The following is a 23,621-nucleotide window of genomic DNA, read 5'->3' as shown; positions in this document are numbered from 1 at the left end:
AATGCCCTATACAGCTGCAGCAAGACCTCCCTACTTTTATATTCAATCCCCCTCGCTATGAAGGCCAGCATCCCATTCGCCTTCCTGACCACCTGCTGCACCTGCAGGCTGGGTTTTTGCGACTCATGCACAAGGACCCCGAGGTCCCTCTGCACCGTCGCCTGCTGCAGTTTTTCGCCACGTAAGTAATAGTCCTTCCTACCATTCTTCCTACCAAAGTGGACCACCTCACACTTGCCAACATTAAATTCCATTTGCCATTTCCTGGCCCATTCGCCCAGCCTATCTAGATCCTTCTGCAGACTCTCCACACCCTCCGCACAATTTGCCTTTCCCCCAATCTTGGTGTCATCAGCAAATTTCGACACCCTACACTCGGTTCCCTCCTCCAGATCATCTATATAAATGGTAAATAGCTGAGGCCCCAGCACCGACCCCTGGGGCACCCCACTAGTCACCATCCGCCAATCCGAATAGCACCCATTGACCCCCACTCTCTGCCTCCTATTTGACAACCAATCCTCTATCCACGCTAACACCCTACCCCCAACTCCATGTCCTCTGACCTTCTGCAGTAACCTCTTGTGAGGTACCTTATCAAACGCCTTCTGAAAATCCAGAAAGACCACATCCACCGGCTCTCCTCTATCCACCGCCCTAGACACATCCTCATAGAACTCCAGTAAATTTGTCAGACACGACTTCCCTTAAATGAAACCGTGTTGCGTCTGCCCTATCAAGCAATTCCCTTCAAGATGCCTCGCAATTTCCTCCTTAATGACGGATTCTAACATTTTACCTACCACAGACGTTAAACTAACCGGCCTGTAATTCCCCGCCTTTTGCCTGGCACCCTTCTTAAACAACGGCGTAACATTAGCCGTTTTCCAATCCTCCGGCACTTCCCCGGAATCCAGCGACGTCTGGAAAATAACCACCAAGGCATCCACTATCACCTCCGCCATTTCTTTCAGAACCCTCGGATGCATTCCATCCGGTCCTGGGGACTTGTCCACAATCAGCCCCTCCAGTCTGTCGCGCACCACCTCTCTAGTAACAGTAATGTCATTAAGACCCTCCAGTCCTACCACCTTTCCATCGCTAACACCCGGCAAATTATTCACGTCCTCCTCCGTGAAGACAGAAACAAAAAAGTTATTCAAGACCTTAGCCATATCCCCATCCCCTACCACTAGGTCCCCTTTCTCATCCGCTAAGGGACCAACGTTCACCCTAGCCAGCCTCTTCCTTTTTATATATTTATAAAAACTCTTGCTATCCTTTTTTATATTAAGCGCTAGCCCAGCTTCATAGCTTCTTCTACCCTCCTTTATCAACTTTTTTGTCAATCTTTGTTGACATTTAAACCTTTCCCAATCCTCTTCTCGCCCACTGCTCTTAGCTACTCTAAATTCCTCCGCTTTTAATTTAACACTTTCCTTCACCTCCTTCGTTATCCACGGCTTATTACCTCTCTTCCTACTGTCCTTTTTAACCATCGGAATAAATTTCTGCTGAGCACCAAGAAAGATCTCCTTAAAGATCCTCCACTGCTCCTCAGCAGACCTACCTTCCAACGCGCTCCCCCAGTCCACATTCGCCAATTCTTCTCTCATCCTACCATACTCCCCTCTATTCAAACAAAGGACACGTGTCCGGGAACCCACTTTCTCCTCCTCCATCTGCAACAGAAACTCCACCATACAATGATCACTCTCTCCAAGAGGATCCTTCACCTCAAGGTCCCTAATTCTACCCGCCTCATTACATAGCACCAGATCCAAGATAGCTCGCTCCCTCGTCGGCTCCAACACACACTGTTCCAGGAAACTATCCCGGCAGCATTCCAAGAACTCCTCCTCGAGCCCACCTCGTCCAACATGGGTCGACCAATCAATATGCAGATTGAAATCCCCCATAACTACTGCCGTCCCATTCCTGCACGCCGCACTTATTTGCGCGTTAACAGCCCGCCCCACCTCCAGATCATTATTCGGGGGCCTATAGACGACACCCACCAGCGTCTTCCTCCCTTTGCTGTTCCTAATCTCCACCCACAACGATTCCACTTTCTGCTCTTTGGCTCCGATATCATCCCTTGCTACCACCTTGATGCTGTCCTTAATCAGCAGAGCTACGCCACCCCCTCTTTCCTCCTGCCTATCCTTCCTAAACACTTGATAGCCCTGTACATTCATCTCCCAGTCCCTGTCACCTTGCAGCCACGTCTCTGTAATGGCCACCAGATCGTATCCATTTGTGTCGATCTGCGCCACCAGCTCATCCACTTTATTCCGAATGCTTCGTGCATTCAGATAAAGCGCTTTCATCCCAGCCTTCTTCTGGACCCTATTTGCCGTAACGCCACCACTTGGGACATCCTCAGCCTCTTCCCTTACCTGTACCCTATCCTTAACTGTAGACCTCCTAACATCACCTACCCTCGCACCCTCCCCCCCCCTAATTAGTTTAAAGCCCTGTCTACAGTCCTCTTTACTCGATTCGCCAGCACTCTGGTCCCAGCACGATTCAGACCAACCCCATCCCGCCCGAACAGGTCCCACCTACCCCAATACTGGTGCCAATGCCCCATAAATTCGATCCCATTCCTCCCACACCAATCTCTGAGCCACCCATTCACTTCCTTTATCCTGTCAACCCTACGCCCGTCTGCACTCGGTTCAGGCAGTAGCCCAGAGAAGACCACCTTGTCGGTTCTACTTTTTAATTCCATTCCCAGCTTCTCATACTCCCTCCCCAGATCCTCAGTCCGCACTTTGCCTACGTCGCTGGCACCCACATGTACCACCACAACTGGGTTCTCACCCTCCCACTCCAGATTCCTCTGCAGCCCAGCTGCGACATCCTGTACCCGAGCACCAGGCTTTGCTCTCAACTATACAAGATCGGACAGAATGACTGATTTTATTTATCCCTTTGCTGCCTCAGGCAGCTAGTCGTACAAGAGGAAGAAGAATCCCTACAATGCAAAAACAGCCCTTTGAGTCTGCACCGACAACAATCCCAGCCAGGCCCTATTCCCACATATTTTACCCTACTAATCGCCCTGACACTAAGGGGCAATTTAACATGCCCAATCCAGCTAACTCACGTATCTTTGGGCTGTGGCAGGAAACTGGAGCACCCGGAGGAAACCCACAGACCAGGGGAGGATGTGCAACCTCCACATGGACAGTGACCCAAGCTGGGAATCGAACCCAGGTCCCTGGAGCTGTGAAGCAGCAGTGCTAACCACTGTGCCACCACAACGTCCCTGCCTCGTACAGAAGGTTGAAGGCATTGCATTGTCTGAACATCTTTCTGCAGCATAATGTTCAACTTTTCAGATACAAAAACAGAAAAAATAAACCTCTTCTCTCTTTTGCTTGTCTTTATGTCACAAATACAGGGTATGAACATACAAATTAGGAACAGTCACAGGCCACTCAGGCCCGCGCTGCCATTCAACAAGGTCAGGGCGGATCCAATAATCTTCAACGTCACATTCCTGCCTAACCCTGATAACCTTTCACCCCCTTGCTAATCAAAAAATCTTGCTCTGTCTTAACAATATTCAGAGACTCTGCTTCCACTGTCTCCCTTTGGAACTCTTCCTCAAAGAGTTCCAAAGACTCACAACCATCTGAGCAGAAAAAAATCTTCTTGACCCCTTATTTTTAGGCAGTGATCGCGAGTTCTAGATTTCCCCCCCACCATCCCCCACAAGAGAAAATGTCCTCTCCCCATCCATCCTGTCAATACCCCTCAAAATCTTAAAATGATTCAATCAAATCACTTCTTATTCTTCTAAACACAGAACCGCAGAATTGTTACAGTACATAAGGAGGCCATTTGGCCCAACATGTTTGCACTGGCCCTCCAAACAAGCATTGTGACTTTGTGCTATTCCCCGACTTTTCCTCATGCCCCTGCACATTGTTCCTATTCAAATAATCATCTACTGCCCTCCTAAATGCCTCGATTGAACCTGCCACCACCCCATTTAAAATTTTTTTTTAGAATTTAAGTATTAGTGTCACAAGTCGGCTTACATTAACACTGCAATCAAGTTATAGTGAAAATCCCCTAGTCGCCACACTCCAGCACCTGTTAAGGCACATCGAGGGAGAGTTTAGCATGGCCAATGCACCTAACCAGCACGTCTTTCGGACTGTGGGAGGAAACCAGAGCACCCGGAGGAAACCCACACAGACACGAGGAGAACGTGCAGATTCCACACAGTGACCCAAGCCAGGAATCGAACCTGAGTCCCTGGCGCTGTGAGGCAGCAGTGCTAACCACCGCGCCATCATGCAGTCCCATTCGTTTCCTGGGTAAGATTCCATGGGATTTTTTACCAGGAGATTGAGGGAATCACCTTGCGAATTGCTCCTGTCTATATTGGCAAGAATCCACACAATATCAGGAAAAATTAATACAATCATAGAGTCTTGGAAGCACAGTACCTGGTGAGCAGACAGGATCAACACTGTCAGCGCTTGCAGTAAGTTCTGAGGCTGAAATAGTTCAGTCCCTTTTCAAGGAATGAGCTAATTAATATTTAACTCAAAGCGCAAACTTGAGGGGCTTCACTGTCAGCAGATAATCCCCTCTCTGTTAGCAAGGTAAACCTTTAAATTGTGTTGTTAGCTGATTTCTGTCCACTTCATTCATCCTAAAATGGAAGAAATTGGATCACTGGCCCATTAATGATTGTAGGGTTTCCACAAAGTGGTTACTAATTTCCAGTTGAGTATTTTGTGTAGAATTCCAGAGTTTTCTGTCTAATCTATAAAAACTAAGAAGCAATGTTTGGGAAGCCGGATTGGATTTTTATTGCAAGGTTACTACTCGGGGCAGGCGGGTCTCTAGCACAATGGGTAGCCTCGCTGTGTCAGAATTGCAACGTGCTAGGTCCACGCCAGGACTTGATGACCAAGGAAGGTGTGTTCGTAACAGGACCCAAGCAGATTGATGAGTATTGACTTGTAAATCCTTCCAACGTCGAAATTCCTGGTCTGTCATATGATGGAAAGAAGCTGGAGTCACTACCATTGCTATTCAAATCTCCAGCGGCATGTACAAAAATGGCCAAGAGATCGGTACCAAGAACAAGGGTTCGATCCTTGTTCCAGTTGGAGAGCTTGCCTTTTGCCAGATCATGGTGGACCTACCATTGGACAGACAGTGCAAGAGGATTGCTCGATATGAATGGGGAAGCGATTGTTTGTGACATTGGGGGCAGAATATTTAATACATCATCTGATATTATTGGCAGCTTCAATACAAATTGTTTATTTGAAATAAGTTACCAACTCTGATAAACGAGCGTAGCAAAATACATCATACAAAATGTGGATGGTTATTACAGCTGCTTCACAGCGGCAGGGACCCGGATTCAATTCCAGTCTTGGATGACTAGGGCTTGCCACATTCTCCACATGACTGTGTAGGCTTCCTCCGGGTGCTCCAATATCCTCCCAAAGTCCAAATATGTGCAGATTGGGTAGATTGGCCATGCTAAATTACCCCTCAGTGGCTCAAGCTGCGCAGGTTAGATAGATTGGCCGTGGTAAATGTGTGGGGTTACGGGGATAGGGTCTGGATAAGACACTCTGTCAGAGAGTCGCTGCAGACCCAATGGGCCAAAAGGCCTCCTTCCGCACTGTGGGGATTCTATGATTCTATGCAAATATGTTAACATGTCTTCACCCGGTATCAGCAAGGGCCACAGGAACAGAAGGAGGCCATTCAGCCCTATCCATTTGTTCCAGCACTCAATTCATGGCTAACCTGTGCCTCGATTCCATTTACCCCCTTGGTTCCACAACCTTTGATGCCTGTACTTAACAAAAATGTATCCATCTGAGTTTCACAAATTCTAATTGTCCCTTTGGAACAGTGGTTATACTTGCGATTATTGAGGAACTGTTACTTTTTATCTGGGTGGGCAGAATGGCTGACATTAATACGAGGACAGCACTTCTGCTCTGAATGAAAAAATTGTCCTTGACTCTTTCGGACAGGGATTCCCAGACAGAGAGCTGAAGAAAAATGGAACATACTTCCAGGCGCCTTCTACATCGACAAGATGGGGACAGATAGGAACAAGCAAATTCAGAGCTCCCTGGGCGCCGAGAGAGATAGACAGGAAGGTAAAGCTGATGAAAGGATGTCTATGGCAGATGTCAGGTTGATAATGCAGGTGAGAAGCCAAACTGAATAGAGGAAGTTCCAAGGGAAAGTGAAAAAAAGAAATCAGAAAAGCAAACTGAGAGCATAGGAAGAGAGTGACAGTTAACAGAAAAGGAAATCCAGAAGCCATCCGTAGGTGTATAAATAGTAAAAGGAGGAGTGGAGCCAGGTAAGGACTAAAAAGGGGATTTGTGTTTGAGGTAGTTGGCGTGCTTGAGGTACTACATGAGTACTTTCACAGAATTCTACAGCGCAGAAGGAGGCCATTTGGCCCATCGGGTCTGCACAATCCCACCCAGCCCTATCCCCATAACCCCATGCATTTACCCTAGCTAGTCCTCCTGACACTAGGGTCAATTTAGCAAGGCCAATCCACCGAACACACACATCTTTGGACAGTGGGAGGAAACCCTCGCAGACACAGTGAGAACATGCAAACTCCGCACAGAGAGTCACTCGAAACCAGGATTGAACACGGGTCTTTGGCGCTGACAGACTGCAGTGCTAACCACCTTGCCACCCACTGATCCTTTATTTGTCCTTTTCTTTGCCTCTCATTTTTTACCAAGGAAGAAAATGCCATTAAGGGTATCGCGAAAGAGGGGGTAGCTGAGGCATTTGGTGGATTAAAAGTAAGAGATCTCCCTTTTAGGTCTGAGGTGAGGATTTTTTTTCTCCCTCAGAAGGTTGTTAGTCTGTATCATTCTCTTCCACAGAAAGCTGTGGGGGGGCTGGATCACTGAAATGATTAAAGGTTGAGTTATGAATTTTTTTGACAGAACAGGGAGTTGGGGGGATGGTAGCAGACACAAAGGTGGGATCAAGACCACAACCAGATTAACCATTCAGGCTCGAAAGGCAAAATGAACTATTCTTGCTCCTAAGATTTATGATTCTATTAATAGGAGATAGACTGGCTCTGCTTAAAGCTGGTAAGGCCCCAGGCGCATCCATCTAAACATACTGAAGGGAGCAAGAATGGAAATTACAGAGGCATTGGTCATAACCCTGCAAATCTCGGCATAGTGGCACAGTGGTTAGCACTGCTGCCTCACAGCACCAGGGACCCGGTTCAATTCCCAGCTTGGGTCACTGTCTGTGTGGAGTTCGCACAATCTCCCCGTGCCTGCGTGGGTTTCCTCCGGGTGCTCCAGTTTCCTCCCACAGTCCAAAGATGTGCAGGTTAGCTGGATTGGCCATGTTAAATTGCCCCTTAGTGTCAGGGGAAAGTAGCAAGGGACCCAGGTTTGATTCTAGCTTTGGGTGACTGCCTGTGTGGAGTTTGCCCATTCTCCCTGTGTGGGTTTCCTCCGGGTGCTCTGGTTTCCTCCCACAGTCCAAAGACGTGTAGCTTAGTTGGATTGGCCACACTAAATTGCCCCTTGGTGTGAGGGAGTCTAGCTAAGGCAAATGAGTGGGATAAGGCTTGGGTGGGGTTGTGGTCAGTGCAGATTTAATGGGCCAAATGGTCTCCTTCTGCACTGTAGGGATTCTATGATATATGTACATAAATTATAGAAGATGGGAGGGGCAGGTTGAGAAAGCAGTCAATCACACACACACACAGGAGAAAGTTTTCCTGCCCCACTTGCCATGAGAATTGCAGCTAGCGAGGAATGGACCATGCAAAGATCCATTGACCTTAGACAGAATTTTCCAGTTTGGGGCGATCGCAGCCCCAATATTATATTAGGGACATGAGAAATAAAAGCAGAGAGTTACGGTGAACCTTTGTACAACATTGGTTCAACTGGTGTCTTAAGTTCCATTTTGGGCATCATACTTTCAGAAGAAAAGATTTACTGGAATAAACTATCTTAGGGTGGCACAGTGGTTGGCATGACTGCCTCAGAGCACCAATTACCAGGTTCAATTACAACCTTGGATGACTTTGTGGAGTTTGCACATTCTCCTCGCATCTGCGTGGGTTTCGTCCGGGTGTTCAAGTTTCCTCCCACAGTCCAAAGATGTGCGGGTTAGGTTGACTGGCCACACAAAACTTTCCCTTAGTGTCCCAAGATGTGTAGGTTAGGTGGATTAGCTATGGTAAATGCGCAGAGTTACTGGAAAGAGTGGGGGGAGAGACCCTGAGTAGGATGCTCTGTCGGAGAGTTGATGCAGACTCATATGGGCTGAATTGTGCTCCTTCAGCACTGTAGAGATTTAATGGCTTCTATCTTGAGAAACATGGATAGATTGGAGAACAGGACTACTCTCTTTAAAGAAGAGAAGGTTGAGCAGAGAAGTGATCGAGGTGTTCAAAATCATGTGGGGACTGCATGGAGGAGATAAGGATTAAGTGTTCCCATTGATAGAAGGATCACCAGAAGGTGAATGGCAAAAGAGCCAAAGACAACACGAGGAAGATCTTTTTTACACAGCAAAGGATTAGGATCTGGGGAATACACTCTGTTAGAGTGGAGGCAGATACAAACTTGCCTTTCAAACAGGAAAAGTGGCAGAGCTATGGAGAAAAGAATGGGTGGTGGGGGGTGGTCCTCAGTAAATGGTTCTCGAAGAGAGCTAGCATAAACATGAGAGGCTGAATAGCCTCCTTTGTGTTGTATCCATTCCGTGATTCTAAATTCCTCCATGGCAGCTGGGGTACTTGAAATACAGTTAGTTACATCACTCTGGAATAAGAACTATGAGGTACAGGTCCATTCCTGTCAAATTGTCAAAAACAAAAAAATTCTAAAGCAGTGTTCCCCACAACTCGTTTTCAGAGGTTTTCCAATTAAAACCCCTTTTAAACACATCCAAGATATTGTAACCCTTAGCTGTGCATGTGTAACAAGAGGTTTAAGCATATGCATGGGGCAATATGGTGGCACAGTGGTTAGCACTGCTGCTTCACAGCACCAGGGACCTGGGTTCAATTCCAGTTGGTGAAGTTTTAATTCATGTGAGCCGGATTACTCTGACGCCCAGGGATGAAGGGGATCCTCCCCTCCTCCTGACTTCTCAGACTCAAGGGTCCACCTTGGTCTCCGGCTGCCATTTCCCAGCTCTCTGGACACAATCAGAGGCTTCTGCCTGGTCTATTGGTAGCCATGGCTCCTCAGCACTGCCACTCACAAGCCTGGACCCTTGTTCCAGCTTCTTGCTGTTGCCCTGATCTCCCTCCCTCTCTCCACAAGACTCCTGGCTCTAATCTGTCTTTAGCCCAAGTCGCTGGCTTCAGGCTAATTATCCCACCCCCACCCCCCTCCCCATCCCATCTCCAGGGCCTACGGAGGACATTCCCTCTTGCTGAGTGCTGGGAGGGAATGTCTTGAAGCCCCCTACAAAGTAAGAAGTCTCACAACACTAGGTTAAAGTCCAACAGGTTTATTTGGTAACAAACACCACTAGCTGCTCCTTCGTCAGGTGAGTGGGGAGAAGGAGCAGCGCTCCGAAAGCCGGTAGTGTTTGTTACCAAATAAACCTGTTGGACTTTTAACCTGGTGTTTGTGAGACTTCTTACTGCGTTCACCCCAGTCCAACGCCGGCATCTCCACATCATGGCCCCCTACAAAATCAGAGGTCAGGAAGCTGTCATCCTGCTAACCTGCCCCGACTACGTTTGTCTAAAAAATTCTTTCACATCTCTTATCTGTGAAGGCCAGTGTGGTTGTGTACCAATGATAAATCTGGCATGACTATCGGATTACAAAATGTTATCTAAACACCAAGGTAATAGTGAAGAAATCTCTTAGCTGTCCTGTTCGTATTACTTAGCAAGCATACTGGTTAGATTGACTGGCCATGCTAAATTGACCCAAAAGTCAGGGGATCAACAGGATAAATATGTGGAATTACGGGAAAAGGATCTGGGTGAGATTGTGGTCGGTACAGACTCGATGGGCCAAATGGCCTCCTTCTGCACTGTAGGGATTCAATGATAATATGAAATCCCATCACTATATTAATTAAATTATTTCTTTTTAAAAGATGGTGCCAGAATGAAGTGCCTTCTTGCATACCTTTGAATTCTATTTTTTACACTTGTTCCCATATGTTAAGCTGAGCTTTCTTTACACCCGATCTGTGACTGTAACACTATATTCTGCGCCCTATCCATGCTTTAATGACTATCGTTTGGTGGCTCTGACATCCATCATTATGAAGTGCTTTGAAAGGTTAGTCATGGCACAAATCAATTCCTGACTGTCGGACTGCCTGGATCCACTGTAGTTTGCCCTCCATCTCAACGGGTCCACAGCAGATGCCATCTCCCTGGCCCTCACTCAACCCTGGAACACCTAGATAACAAAGACACCTATGTCAGACTCCTATTTATTGACTACAGCTCAGCCTGCTATACTATTATTCCTACAAAAGTATTGTTTCTCGCATTTCCGCCCGGACATTCTCTCTTCCACTGTCTTCCATTGGGAAAGAGATACAAAAGTCTGAGGTCACGTATCAACTGACTCAAGAACAGCTTCTTCCCTGTTGACATCAGACTTTTGAATGCACTTACCTTGCATTAAGTTGATCTTTCTCTACCCTAGCTATGACTATAACACTACATTCTGCAATCTCTCGTTTCCTTCTCTAGGAACGGTATGCTTTGTCTGTATAATGCGCAAGAAACAATACTTTTCACTGTAAACAAATAACAAATCTATCCCTTCCTTCTCCCCTATGTATTCTATGAAAGGTAAGTTTTGTCTTTGTAGCACACAAGAAACAATACTTTTCATCATATCCCAATACATTTGGCAATAAATCAAATCAAACTTGATGATTTGAGGGCTCCTCATTCTTATGATATACAAAAAGAACTGAAATAAAGTAAAAATTGGAGAAGTAAATGACATGTTGCTGGCCCCAATTGTTTTATGTAATAAGATTGGCATCATAGCAATGTTCACCACATCTGAGTGCATGGGCCAGGGGTCACCACAGGATCAATGTGACACCATGGTGGTGAACAGACTGGCTTAGTTTCAGACTGTTGCCTGGGAGAGGGTTGGACTCAACAGGTAAGGATCAGAGTTCAGACTGGGGAATGAAAACAAGGGGCAAAAATCTTACAAGAATCCTGCAGAGGGTCAGTTTTGGTGTGGAACTGTCCAGATCTTGTCACTTTAACTGACAAAAAAAAAGGTGCCATCAGTCTGATGAGTTGGGACTCTTAGAGGCAGGAAACCACACTACCAGACGGATGTGGAAGCTTTGGAGAGAGTGCAAAGGTGGTTCACCAGGATGTTGGCCTGGTCTCGAGGGTGTTGGCTATGAGGACAGGTTGAATAAACTAAGATTGTTTTCACTGGAAAGATAAAGGCTGAGGGAAGATCTGATAGAGGTCGACAAAATTATGAGAGGCATTGACAGGATGGATAGTCAGAGGCATTTTCACAGGGTGGAATTGCCAATTACACAGGGGCTCAGGTTCAAGGTGAGAGGGGGAAAGTTTAAGGGAGATGTGTGGGGGAAGTTTTTTTTTTACGCAGAGAGTGGTGGGTGCCTGGAATGTGCTGCCAGAGGAGGTGGTGGAAGTAGGTACATTAGCAACACTTGAGAAGCATCTGGATGGGTACATGAATAGGAAGGGAATAGTGGGATGTGGACTGAGGAAGGACAGAAGGTTTTTCTCAGTTTAGTTAGGGCATCATGATCAGCATGGGCTTGGAGGGCCGAAGGGCCTGTTCCTGTGCTGTACTTTTCTTTGAAACGGCTCCACTTGGCTGGACCAATCTGGCAGTGCCATCACACCCTATTCACTCACCTTCTCTTTTTCAATGGGACCTCTTTAAACTCACCTGCATTATGGCAGCTGGTGCCGTAAAAAGGGGTCATCTCCTCCTTCACCCTGCAACTTTTGAACTTTGACCTGAAGCCAGGGGTCACACGCAGCTTCTTCAGTCTCACCCGGTTTAAGTCAAGAAGGTCCGGTGAGACATGCACTTTACTGATCGCCACTCCGAGGAAGTTACCGGTATCCCACTGGCAAACTTTTGTGTCCTTTGATTTTATTATTTTGACTCCTTTCAACACTGCAACTACAAGTGCGCTGATGCAGCCTGACTATAAAGACAAAGAGAGAAATGAAAGTAGCAATATGGAGTATCTTTTTAACAATAAAGTTTAAAGTTGCCCTGCAGGGAACAAAGTCCTTGTACGATTACAAAATAACCCAATTATACCCTCAAACATTAACAAGCTTAAAACAATTCATTAACTCCTGCGTAGTAATGTTGTTCTTTTGAGTGCAATTATGTCTGAACCATGTGGTAATTGAAAAACCAGCTTAATGGTTAGTTTAGTGAATGAGTTTTAAGATAGCTTTCCAAATATCAGCAGGTTCCGTTTAATCCTCCTTCAAGAAGGGAAAAAACAAGAAATTCTAAATGCCAACTTTGGAAAATTGTAGACGGCAGCAAAATAAGCCCAATGTTAAGCCATTTATATATTTCTAGTTTTAGGTTGAGATTATTAATGAGAACGCTCTACACATTTTATTTCTCGAAGACAGGCTTTATTTTTAATGTAGCGTTTCCACAGTGACAACTGCTCCCAACTAAATAAGTGCCAAAGCATTCATTATATAAGCAATGTGACACACAAGGATATTTATTGTACTGTTCACACAAGATTACTGTTGTGCAGCACAATTCTTTATCTCATGAGCAGTGAACACAAACAGGCTAATGGCGATCTACTCTGGAAGGTACCAGAACATATTGGACAGCGATAGAGGCTCCTCCAATTTCAGCATCTGCTATTTTAATTGCTTCATTACTAACGGCCACGCCATCAGTTGCCATGACCCCCAAGCCCTTGTCATTGGTATTGACACTGTCCCAGTGATATGGTCGCTGTACTATCATAGAAACCCTATAGTGCAGAAGAAGGCCATTCGAGACTGCCCATAATCCCACCCTTTTCCTGTAACCCCACATATCTACCCTGCCAATCCTCCTGATACTAGGGTCAATTTAACATGGCCAATCAACCTAATTGGACTGGGGGAGAAAACCAGAGCACCTGGAGGAAATCCATGCAGACACAGGGAGAGCGTGCAAACTCCGCACAGTGACCCGAGACCGGAATTGAACCCAGGTCCCTGGCGCTGTGAGGCAGCTGTGTTAACCACTGTGCCACCCCAATCCAGTAATCCAGAGACCCAGGGGCAATGATCTGGGGACACACCTTGGCAGATGGTGAAATTTAAATTCAATAGAACTCTGGAATTGCAAGTCTAATGACGATTGTGAAAGCATCGTCATAAAAACCCAACTGGTTTACTAATGTTCTATGGGGAAGGATATCTTGTCTGGCCTATATGCAACTCCATATCCTTGATTCTTAAACGCCCTCTAAGATTCAGTTGAAGGCTAATTCCAGGAACGACCATAGAATCCTACAGTGCAGAAGGAGGCCATTCCCATCAAGTCTGCACCAACCACAATCCCAATCAGGCCCTAACCCCATAACCCCACATGTTTAGTCTATTAGTCCCCCTGACACTATGGGGCAATTTTGCATGGCCAATCAACCTAACCTGCACCTCTTTGGAGCGTGGGAGGAAACTGGAGCATCTGGAGGAAACCCACAAAGACACAAGGGGAATGTGCAAACTCTACACAGACAGTGACCCAAGCTGGAAATCAAACCCCGGGTCCCTGACGCTGTGAGGCAGCAGTGCTAACCACTGTGCCACCGTACCACCCATATCCAATGAGTTAAAAAATAAATGTTGCTGGTTTGCCTATCCCAGGCACGCAGACTCTCTACGCTGCTAACTGCAGCCCATTTCCTGTCTCACCTGCCCAAGACTTCTAACATTGTAGCTTAACACAGCAAACCATTCCAATGAACTTCAAAAGGAGCAATACAAAACAGAATACCATACCAAGACGCACAAGGCTATATTAGGGCTGATGACCAAAAACATGGCTTGCAGAAAACAAGGTAGAGTTGCAGAGCTTGGGGTCCAGGTAACTGATGGCCAGCAATGATGAAGCAATTAAAATTGGGGGACACTCAAAGTAGAGGAATGCTGGTATCTCAGAGGATTGTGTGGCTGGAGGCAATGACAGTTATCAGGAGGATCGAGGCCATGGAATGAAGACATGGGCAAGAATTTTAAAATTGAGTTGTTGTTTTTCTGGGAGACAATGAAGGTTGATGAGCCCTGGGCTGATGGGGGACCGGATAGGATTTGAGCTTAAGATACAGGCAGTAACATTTTGAACCATCTCTGTCAGGAAACAACAGGGGTAGTTTTAAACAATTTGTGTTTGTTTTTATGGATGTTAAAAACAACGTATAGCTTTAGGTTTAATTCTGAGTTTCTGTAAAAGAAAGATCTAAAACTTTAGCCAGCTTCATGTTAAACAAAGGTGCCTTCTATGCATTTTGGTCATTTTAAACTGTGCCTGCGTTGTAATTAAAGGTTTCATAAAGTGATAGTAAACAGGGTTTTAAGGAAAACTAGATTGTTGCTTAGCAACCATGAGACACCTTACTTGGAAAGAGTTTCTGAGTTTAGATTTGAGAAGCTGGACAGGATGAGAAAGCTGCAGAAAACAGACCTTCCAAAAGAAGAAGCAAAGTCCAGAAGGCAGGGAGTTAGGAGTTGGAAGAAGGAACAAAGAACAAGAAACAGAACAAGGTCCCACTCAGGACAGTTCAAGAAAAAAGGCAGAGAAAGTGCTCCGAGTTAAAGGGACAGCTGCAAAAAGCAGATATAAAGCCAGCTAGGTAAGAAGCCAAGCATCTGATGCAATTCAAAAGTTTGGTGACAACTTAATACAGTCCATGAAACAATAGTATTCTATTGGTGTGGCTGGATACCTGAAAGATTGTGCGGACACTTGAATGCATGTGGCAATTCAATGCAGAGGAATTGAAATCCTGGAATTGGATTCTTGGTAAAGGCATCCAAGGAAAAGCATCATTTGAGAGAAGTCTCCACCGTGTTTTTTTTCCCCCAAGAATGGTGTTTGGAAATACTTATGTGGAAGTCAGAGTTCTAGTGAGATCATTTGGCTCACAGTGTGACAATCATCTGCGGGGATTTGATGAGACGTCCACAGAAGTCATACTGGGTGGCATGTAATTTGCTTTCAGAGCTGATGACTGCACTATGCTCAGCACCATTTGTGACTCATCAGACACTGAAGCAGTCCAAATGCAGCAATACCTGGACAATATCCAGGCTTGGGCTGACAAATGGAAAGAAGACCATTTTAAGATAATGGGGCAGGGGATGGGACGGGGTAAGGATGCTCTTTTGGAGAATTGCAGACCCAATGGGCCTCCTTCTGCACTGTAGAGATTCTATGAACCGGCCATCCAGCTAACTGAATACAGCAAAGTCTCACAAACTGCAATAAAACTAATTAGCTCTGTTAATTGAGGGTTAAATGTGATCCAGAAAATTGGGTAACTTTCCAGATCCTATTCAAATACAGCAATGGTATGATTCACATTCATCCAGGAAGACAGATAGGAATGTGCTTTAACACTTCAGCAATGGAAAATTGCATTGATACATAGAATAATGTACCAGTTAAACAACAAAACTACAGGAAAACTGTTAGTAACGTATGAGAAAATATCCTCAACCTAGCTTACTTGGTGACATGCTCACCTCAGGCAGAAGGCTATGTGAGTTTAGACTGACACTTGGTGCAGCACTGAAGAGAAGCTACATTGTTGGAGTTCCCATCTTTTGAAAAATTGAGTTTAGTTAACCTATTCCAGTCAGGTGAACAAAAAAACCAGCCTCCCATCCATTGATTCTGTCTATACTTTGCGCTGCCTCGGCAAAGCAGCCAGCATAATTAAGGACCCCACAGACCCCGGACATTTTCGCTTCCACCTTCTTCCGTCAGGAAAAGGATACAAAAGTCTGAGGTCACGTACCAATGGACTCAAGAACAGCTTCTTCCCTGCTGCTGTCGGACTTTTGAATGGACCTACCTCGCACTAAGTTGATCTCTCTCTCTACACCTTAGCTATGACTGTAACACTACGTTCTGCACTCTCTCCTTTCCTTCTCTATGAACGATACTCTCTGTCTGTATAGCACGCAGGAAACAATGCTTTTCACTATATGCTGATACATGTGACAATAATAAATCAAATCAAATTCCAAGTGCATTGTTCAAAGAGTCTTCCCACAAGATTCCATCCTCAATCGATACTGCCACAAACAGTCCATCATTCATATAATCCTAGTTCCAGGATTTTACTGAGCTCAAAACACAACATTGCAAGTGAAGCTGCGCAAGCAACATGAAGTTACAATAAATTAATGCCTGTCTTTCTAATATTGCTTACTTTCTACCAACTACCAAGAATCGCATTGACAACTGCTAGCCTGCTGTCTGTGCTAAATTCAGCCTTATTCTCTACTTTTAACTTACGTAATGCTCTTTCACACCAACATTGTGATGTTTGCTGTGTTGCTTCAGGAACTAATTTCAAAAGCGGTCGGTATCATGTTTGGATGATAGTCTAAAAAGGTTTAGTCATTAACCTCAATAATGAGTCAACTGGGATCCAGTTAAACCTTTCCCTGGCTATTTAGAAAATTTCACATCAGCTCACCATCACTTGGAGCCAATCTGTTGGAAAAAAACAAAGTGCAGTTATGTTTAAGTCAATGGCTTTGGTTTGATTTATTGCCACATGTATTGGGATACAGTGAAATGTATTGCTTCTTGCAGGCTATACAGACAAAACATACCAGTCATAGAGTATATGGGGAGAAAGAAAAGAGAGGGTGCACAATATAGTGTTGCGCTTACTGAAATGGTGAAGAGAAAGATCAGCTTAATATAAGATAGGTCTGTTCAAAAGTCTGGCAGCCAGGAAGGAGCTGTTCTTGAGTCAGTTGGTTAGACAGTTTGTCGGGATTGGAGTTAAGCTCGGACTTAGAGGATTTGCTGGAGACAACTCACAAGAAGTCGCCTCTCTCCGCAGCCATCTTTCTTTTAAAAGATGCCTACATGCTAAAAAATCAACCACCATGCAGACATTTAAAAATTATTCAGAATCTGTAATAATATCTTCATCAGTATATAACGGGTTTATTGTACTATTAAAAGTGTAGAGAATTTTTTGAAAAAGAAAACATACTTAAGTCAAAAGTTTTCTTCATTGAAATACGTTTTTGATTATTTGCTGATTGATATATGATCGTTCTTTTGGATCCCACTGTACGGAATAAAATTGCTATTAAAAATTCTCAGCAAGGACTGATCACATCCATATGTGCCTGGCTGAATTACAACCACAAAGGAACAGTAGCACAGGAATATGAGGTAATCCGAAGTGGTATTAACCAGTGGGGAAATAACCACCAATGAGAACAGGGATGAGTTTAGTTGGGAAAGTCAGGAGCCTGCTGACACACACTGTTTGGTTCCTACAGCCATGATGTGGAAATGCCGACGTTGGGCTGTGGTAAACACAGTAAGAAGTCTCACAACACAAGGTTAAAGTCCAACAGGTTTATTTGGTAGTAAAAGCCACTAGCTTTCAGAGTGCCGCTCCTTCATCAGGTGAGCCTCTAATGCATTTATGTCCTTCCTCAAGTTAGGGACCAAAATTGTGTGCAATACTCCAAATGCAGTCTCACCAACGCCCTACATAGTTGCAACAACATTTTCCTACTTTTATACTCTATTGCATTAGCCTTTTTACTTGCTGCGCCTGCATACTAACTCTCTGCAATTCATGCACAAGGACACCCAGAACCTTCTGCACCAAAGCATTTTGAAGTTTCTCTCTATTTAGATAGCGAGTTGCCTCCCTGTTCCTCTGACCAAGATGAGGCAAAGTGACAGCAGAGAAGGGAAGCAAATTCTGCACTCCAGACCCCCACCATCTGGTGGAACGTCCTGCCCCATGTGCCAGATTGCCAACTGGCCTGTTCAGTCATGGGAAGACCCATGATACAAACTCATGACCCTCAGTGGATGTCAGCCTTGAATCAAGGACAATGTTTCCTAAGTCACAAGTCTACATTTCCTGGAGATAAGGGTTTTTCCTGACAACACTGAGTGAAATAATGGATCAGAGATTGCAGCAGAAGTGCATCTAACCACATCTGCTGCTAATTATATTTGCACTCTTTTTACTAGAGTTCCACAGAATCTGATATTGCATTGAAGCAGCCACTCTTTATATCCAGATACATGTACTCTCCGGCAGGAGGCACCTGAGCAGCTCAGGAGCTGAAACTGTGGCTGTTAGTGACACAGAGACTAATAATAACACCCCCTTTGATAGCTAATGAAGCTAACATCAGGTTTCGAATCTGTGAAAAGAGAGCAACCAAATGGTCTTTGAAGCAGTCTGCCAATATCAGCGGACGAATGAATTATTGTGCAGTTCAAACTGCAGTAACTGAATCAAGCTCAAGATGTCAGTATTGCACAGAGGTGTCACCCAGCCCTGGCTCTGACCCAGTTCAGTCTGTGCTTATTCCTCAGTGCATCCAGTGTTCTGCACCATGTGTAATAATGGACACCAACCAAATGCTTCAGTGGATTCATGCTCTTATCAAAATGAGGAATTTCAGATCAAAGAAATGCAGCCCTTTTCTAAAAATATTTTGGACAGGCCATCATACATTTGCAGGTCAGGCAGAATGCTCGGGAAGCTGGATATGCCCTCACTCATACAGATTAAATCGTACCTCAGAACGCTACAGAACAGCACAAATAATAAGATGGAGCCAAAAATGGAACACTGGGGCATTCTGTAGGTAACTTTGTAAGGGTGCAGGAAGTAACTGTCAATCATTTAGGGATAAGCTGCAATGCAACATGAAAAGGCCAAGCAGAGGCAATGAGCATAGAATCCCTACAGGGCAGAAAAGGCTATTTGGCCCATCAAATCTGCACTGACTGACAGATGATCTTACCCAGGCGATCCCACCCACCCTTATCCCTGTAATTCCACACATTTAACCTACAAATCTTGAGGCTCTAAGGGACAATTTAGCACAGTCAATCCACCCAAAAAACACAAATCTTTAGACAGTGGGAGGAAACCGGGTTACCCAGAGGAAATCCACGCAGACAGGGAGAGAATGTGCAAACTCCATACAGGCAGTGACTCAAGTCAGGAATTGAATCCAGGTCCCTGTGAGGCAGCAGTGCTAGCCACTGTGCCATCCCATGATGAGTGATTAGATCAAGCCCAGGTATTAATTGTATCATATAGGCTGATCTAAGGTTGAGTAGGACAGGTTGATGTGATACACTAGCATCATAGGATATGTTTGGTGATCTTGAGGGAGGTGGTTTTGAAGGTGGTCGATATGGAATCCAGACTGAAATGAAGAGTGCCAAGTCATTTCTCAGTTGTAGCTTATGTACCTGAGTTAGAAGGTTCTGGATTGTCCCATTCCAGAGGCTCAAGCACAAAAGTCTAGGTTGACATCCCTGTGCAGCACCGCGGGAACACTACACTGTTAAGAACGTTCATCTTTTGGATGAGATATTAAACCAAGGGCCAGTCGCCCTCAGATGGACAAAGAAAGAATCACACCACACTATTCCAAAAGAGAATTTAACCAGGTATCCTGGCCAATACTCTTCCCTCAGACAACTTGACTAACACATTGTTGTTTGCAGGACTTTTCTATTCATAAAGTTTTTACCACAATTCCCACATCCAAACCATTTAAAGTTTATTTTTATTAGTGTCACAAGTAGGCTTACATTAACACTGCAATGAACTTACTGTGAAAATCCCCCAGTTGCCACACTCCAGCGCTTGTTTGGGTTCACTGAGGGAGAATTTAGCATGGCCAAAACACCTAATCAACACGTCTATTTAGGCCCTCTTAGCCACCCTTATCCTTGTAACCCCACACATTTAATGGCTAATCCATCTAATCTACAAATCTTGGGACAGTAAGGGGCAATTTAGCACAGTCAATTTACCAAACCCGCACGTCATTCAGACTGTGGGGGGAAACCAGAACACCTGGAGGAAATCCATGCAGGCAAACGGAGAAGGTGCAGACTCCGCACAGCTAGTGACCCAAGGTTGGGATTGAATTCCGTGCTAACTATGTGCCACCATGTCGCCCCATATAATGCCTATATTCCGAAAGCACTTGAACAGCAGGAAAACATTTTGGGATATCCTCAAGTCATTAATGTCTATTTCTTTTTTAGACAGCCAGTTGAGTAGGCATTCAGGACAATGCAGAGGGAGGATGGCAGCTGGAAAGTGCAAAAGCAAAACTGGTGAAAGGGGATAAGAAACATAAGAACATAAGAAATAGGAGCAGGAGTAGGCCATCTAGCCCTTCGAGCCTGCCCCGCCATTCAATAAGATCATGGCTGATCTGTCACGGCTCAGTTCCACTTTCCCGCCCTCTCCCCATAACCCTTAATCCCCTCGCTTATCAAGAACCCATCAACCCGCTTCTTAAAAATATTTAGCGAGGCAGCCTCCACCACTTCAACGGGCAGAGAATTCCAGAGATTCACCACCCTTTGAGTGAAGAAGTTCCTCCTCAACTCCGTTCTAAACCGCCTCCCCTTTATCTTGAGGCTGTGCCCCCTAGTCCTACTGTCTTTTTTGAAAAATATGGAACGCTTCACGAATTTGCGAGGGGTACAATCTTGCAGGAAGCATGGAACAATACAGCATTGGACATCTTTTGTCCCCAGACATGTCTTGGTAAAATTGATTTAACCTATGCCTTTCATGGGTTGGAGGTGGCACTGGCTGGACCAGCATATATTACCTTAAACCAAGTAGAAAAAAAATAATGCGGCTACAAAAGAGTTCACGTGTCGGGTGCAGGGGCAGATTACAAGCATGAAGTAGCTGCTAAGCTACTGAATAAATTACTCTTCAGTATAAGTCCTTGTTGTCTGTGTTTTGGGAACCCAACACATTTACGTGGTGTCAGGCTGTACAGCAAAAGGACTTGGCCACATTGACCTGCTGTCCTTTGATGAAAACACTGCAGATAGCTGGGAAATGTTCAAGGAGTGGCGCAAGTCAACAAAGGTACAGGTTTATAGTATGTTTAGCGAGCCCACGATGTGGCCATCAAAGATGGCGTACTTTGTTTTCCAAATGGCGGAGGAAAAAGAGGACACTGAAATCATTCTAATTAAGTTTGAGAATATCAGTATTCCAGTTTTAAAAAAGCCTCAGACATGCTTCAATTCAACTAAAAGCAAGTGATCAATCTCATGGGGACACCCTGAAAAACTTGGCAAAGAAACATGTTTGGAATGCTAACAGACGAACTAGTCAGGGATCGAATAGTTTGTGGAAATTACATCAATTTAGTCTGCAAGCAGCTACTGCAACAGAAAAATCCAAAATTACAAACAGCCATTAGTATCTCCATGTCAACTGAACAATCAGAAAAAAAAAGCAGGAATTTTAAATGGAAAGCAGAAGTATTCACAGTACAGGGAACACCCCGCTCTAACAGCACCTTTAGAACAGAACAGCTTATTTTGCAGATGGCAAAAGATGCAAACGTAGGAAATGGAATCACTTCGTTAAGTGCTGCAGCTCAAAACCACAGCAGCCTTCCTCTCACCAGTGAATGAATTAGAGCTCAGCCAAAGCAGCGAGACTTCAAGAACATTATTGCAAGAGTGTGGACACCATCACAGAAAAGGGTAAAATCCTCACCACCTTCAACATGATTTGCAGTAACACAAGGCTGAAGTTCAAGACTGACACTGGAACAAAGTGTAATGCATTGTCCAGCTGCACTGTTAGAAATACAGAAAATAGGAATGGGCCATTCATGATCATGGCTGATCATCCAACTCAAAAGCCTGATCTGGCCATCACTCCATATCCTTCGATCCCCTTCGCCTCAAGTGCTACATTTAACTGCTTCTTGAAAACATTTAGGAGGTTTTCTTACCAGTTGATCGGCATGGTGAGCTGGTAAGATCGCAAGAAAGGTGCAAAATCAGGTTTGCGTCCGATTTTTCACCCCTTGTGATCTTATCCCTCGTGAGGGATGCAACTCCAAGGGCCTGGTTTCAATTCCTGGCTTAGGTCACTGTCCATGCGAAGTTTGCACATTCGCCTCCAAATGCTCCAGTTTTCTTCCACAGTGATGGGTTAGGTTGATTGTCCATGCAAATTTAACCCTTAGTGTTCTGGAATACTTAAGTTAGAGGGAGTGGTAGGGTAAATATATGGGGATATGGCCCGGGTGGGATTGTTGTCATTGCAGACTCGATGGACCAAATGGCCTCCTCCTGCACTGTAGGGATTCTATGATTTCTATTATCAGCCCTGGATAGATAGAGTGGGCTCAAGTTGATTTAAATATTTAAATCCAATTCTAAATGGGTGCGCCCTGGACGCAATCATCCCAGTTCACATGCCTTAACAGCCTTGCTTGTGAAGGTTCTCGCGCACAAGTATCATGTATGGTCCCCAGCAATGGAAACTACATGTGATGGCCTCACTGGGGCGGGAGGCGGAGTATCAGAGATCCACCAGGCAGTGCCAATGTGCGGGCCAAAGGAGAAGGAATGGAGCAGGCTATACTCTCTGCAATTGAGGATTGGCAGGGAAGCAATAATCGGGGCAGCAAGAAGCCAGGTGATGGGATTGGGTGGAATGGGATGCAGCATCAGACCCTAGCACACAGGCAGACCTTGTGGACAATAGCTGGGAAGGTGCAACTACCTCCACTGCACACAGAGAAGTTTCAAGTTTCACATAGTTGACAAGAATATCAGGCCATTGTTTGGTCTTCAGGACAGCACTACACTGGGGCTCATTCTAATATGATATTCAAGATAGAGGGAATGCAGGTTGTGCACCTTGGGGGAGATGAGAATTTCTGAACAGATGGTAACTGACTGAATCATCAATCGAGATGCAGAAGGAAATTTCATGGATTAAAAACCAAGACAAGAATCAATAGAAGCAAATTCCTGTTGAGAAATCCTTTTGTTCAATTAAGAAAAGCTTTGCTGTCTATTTAGTGTCCGAAACCAGTTACCTAAATCACGCCAATTGGATAAATAGACCAGCGTCATGGTAGTGAATGAGTATAAACTGTGATATGGAAGTGCAGGGTATAAATCACTGGATAAAAGTTAGTCACTGTTCATTTTTGGACAATGATAGCATATGCCCAACTGAAAAGACAGAAATTCCCCCCCATTTGCACTTTGAAACAATGTTCAGAAGGTGATGGTGCTCACTGTACACAGAATCAACTTATCCATTGTAAGGATTCAGATTAAAGTTAAAAGTTTATTGATTTAATTAGTGTCACAAGTAAGGCTTACATTAACACTGCAATGAAGTTACTGTGAAATGCCCCTAGTCGACACACTTTGGCGCCTGTTCGGGTCAACGCACCTAACCAGCACGTCTTTTGGACTGTGGGCGGAAACCGGAGCAAACCCACACAGACCCAAGGAGAACATACAAACTCCACACAATGACCCAAGCCAGAA

General features: G+C 44.9%; 1 protein-coding gene across 2 annotated transcripts in view; it reads right to left on the bottom strand.

Annotated features, from left to right (window-relative positions):
* The window catches only part of LOC145349190 (regucalcin-like), a 34,058-nt gene extending 21,885 nt beyond the window's left edge, over positions 1 to 12,173 (bottom strand). Inside the window, exon 1 of one of the 2 annotated variants that reach the window (XM_080197634.1) lies at positions 11,946 to 12,173. In XM_080197634.1, the coding sequence (XP_080053760.1) occupies positions 11,946 to 11,951 (6 nt within the window). In that variant the 5' untranslated portion in view covers positions 11,952 to 12,173. Of the gene's footprint in view, positions 1 to 4,466; positions 4,600 to 11,945 lie in introns of those variants that run through there. The other variant, XM_080197635.1, reaches the window with a different exon arrangement.
* Positions 12,174 to 23,621: the final 11,448 nt, after the last annotated feature.

Source organism: Carcharhinus amblyrhynchos, chromosome 10 (genome assembly GCF_965287045.1).
Source record: "Carcharhinus amblyrhynchos chromosome 10, sCarAmb.v2.hapA, whole genome shotgun sequence".
Classification (NCBI taxonomy): domain Eukaryota; kingdom Metazoa; phylum Chordata; class Chondrichthyes; order Carcharhiniformes; family Carcharhinidae; genus Carcharhinus; species Carcharhinus amblyrhynchos.
This window is presented reverse-complemented; position numbering and strand designations above follow the sequence as displayed.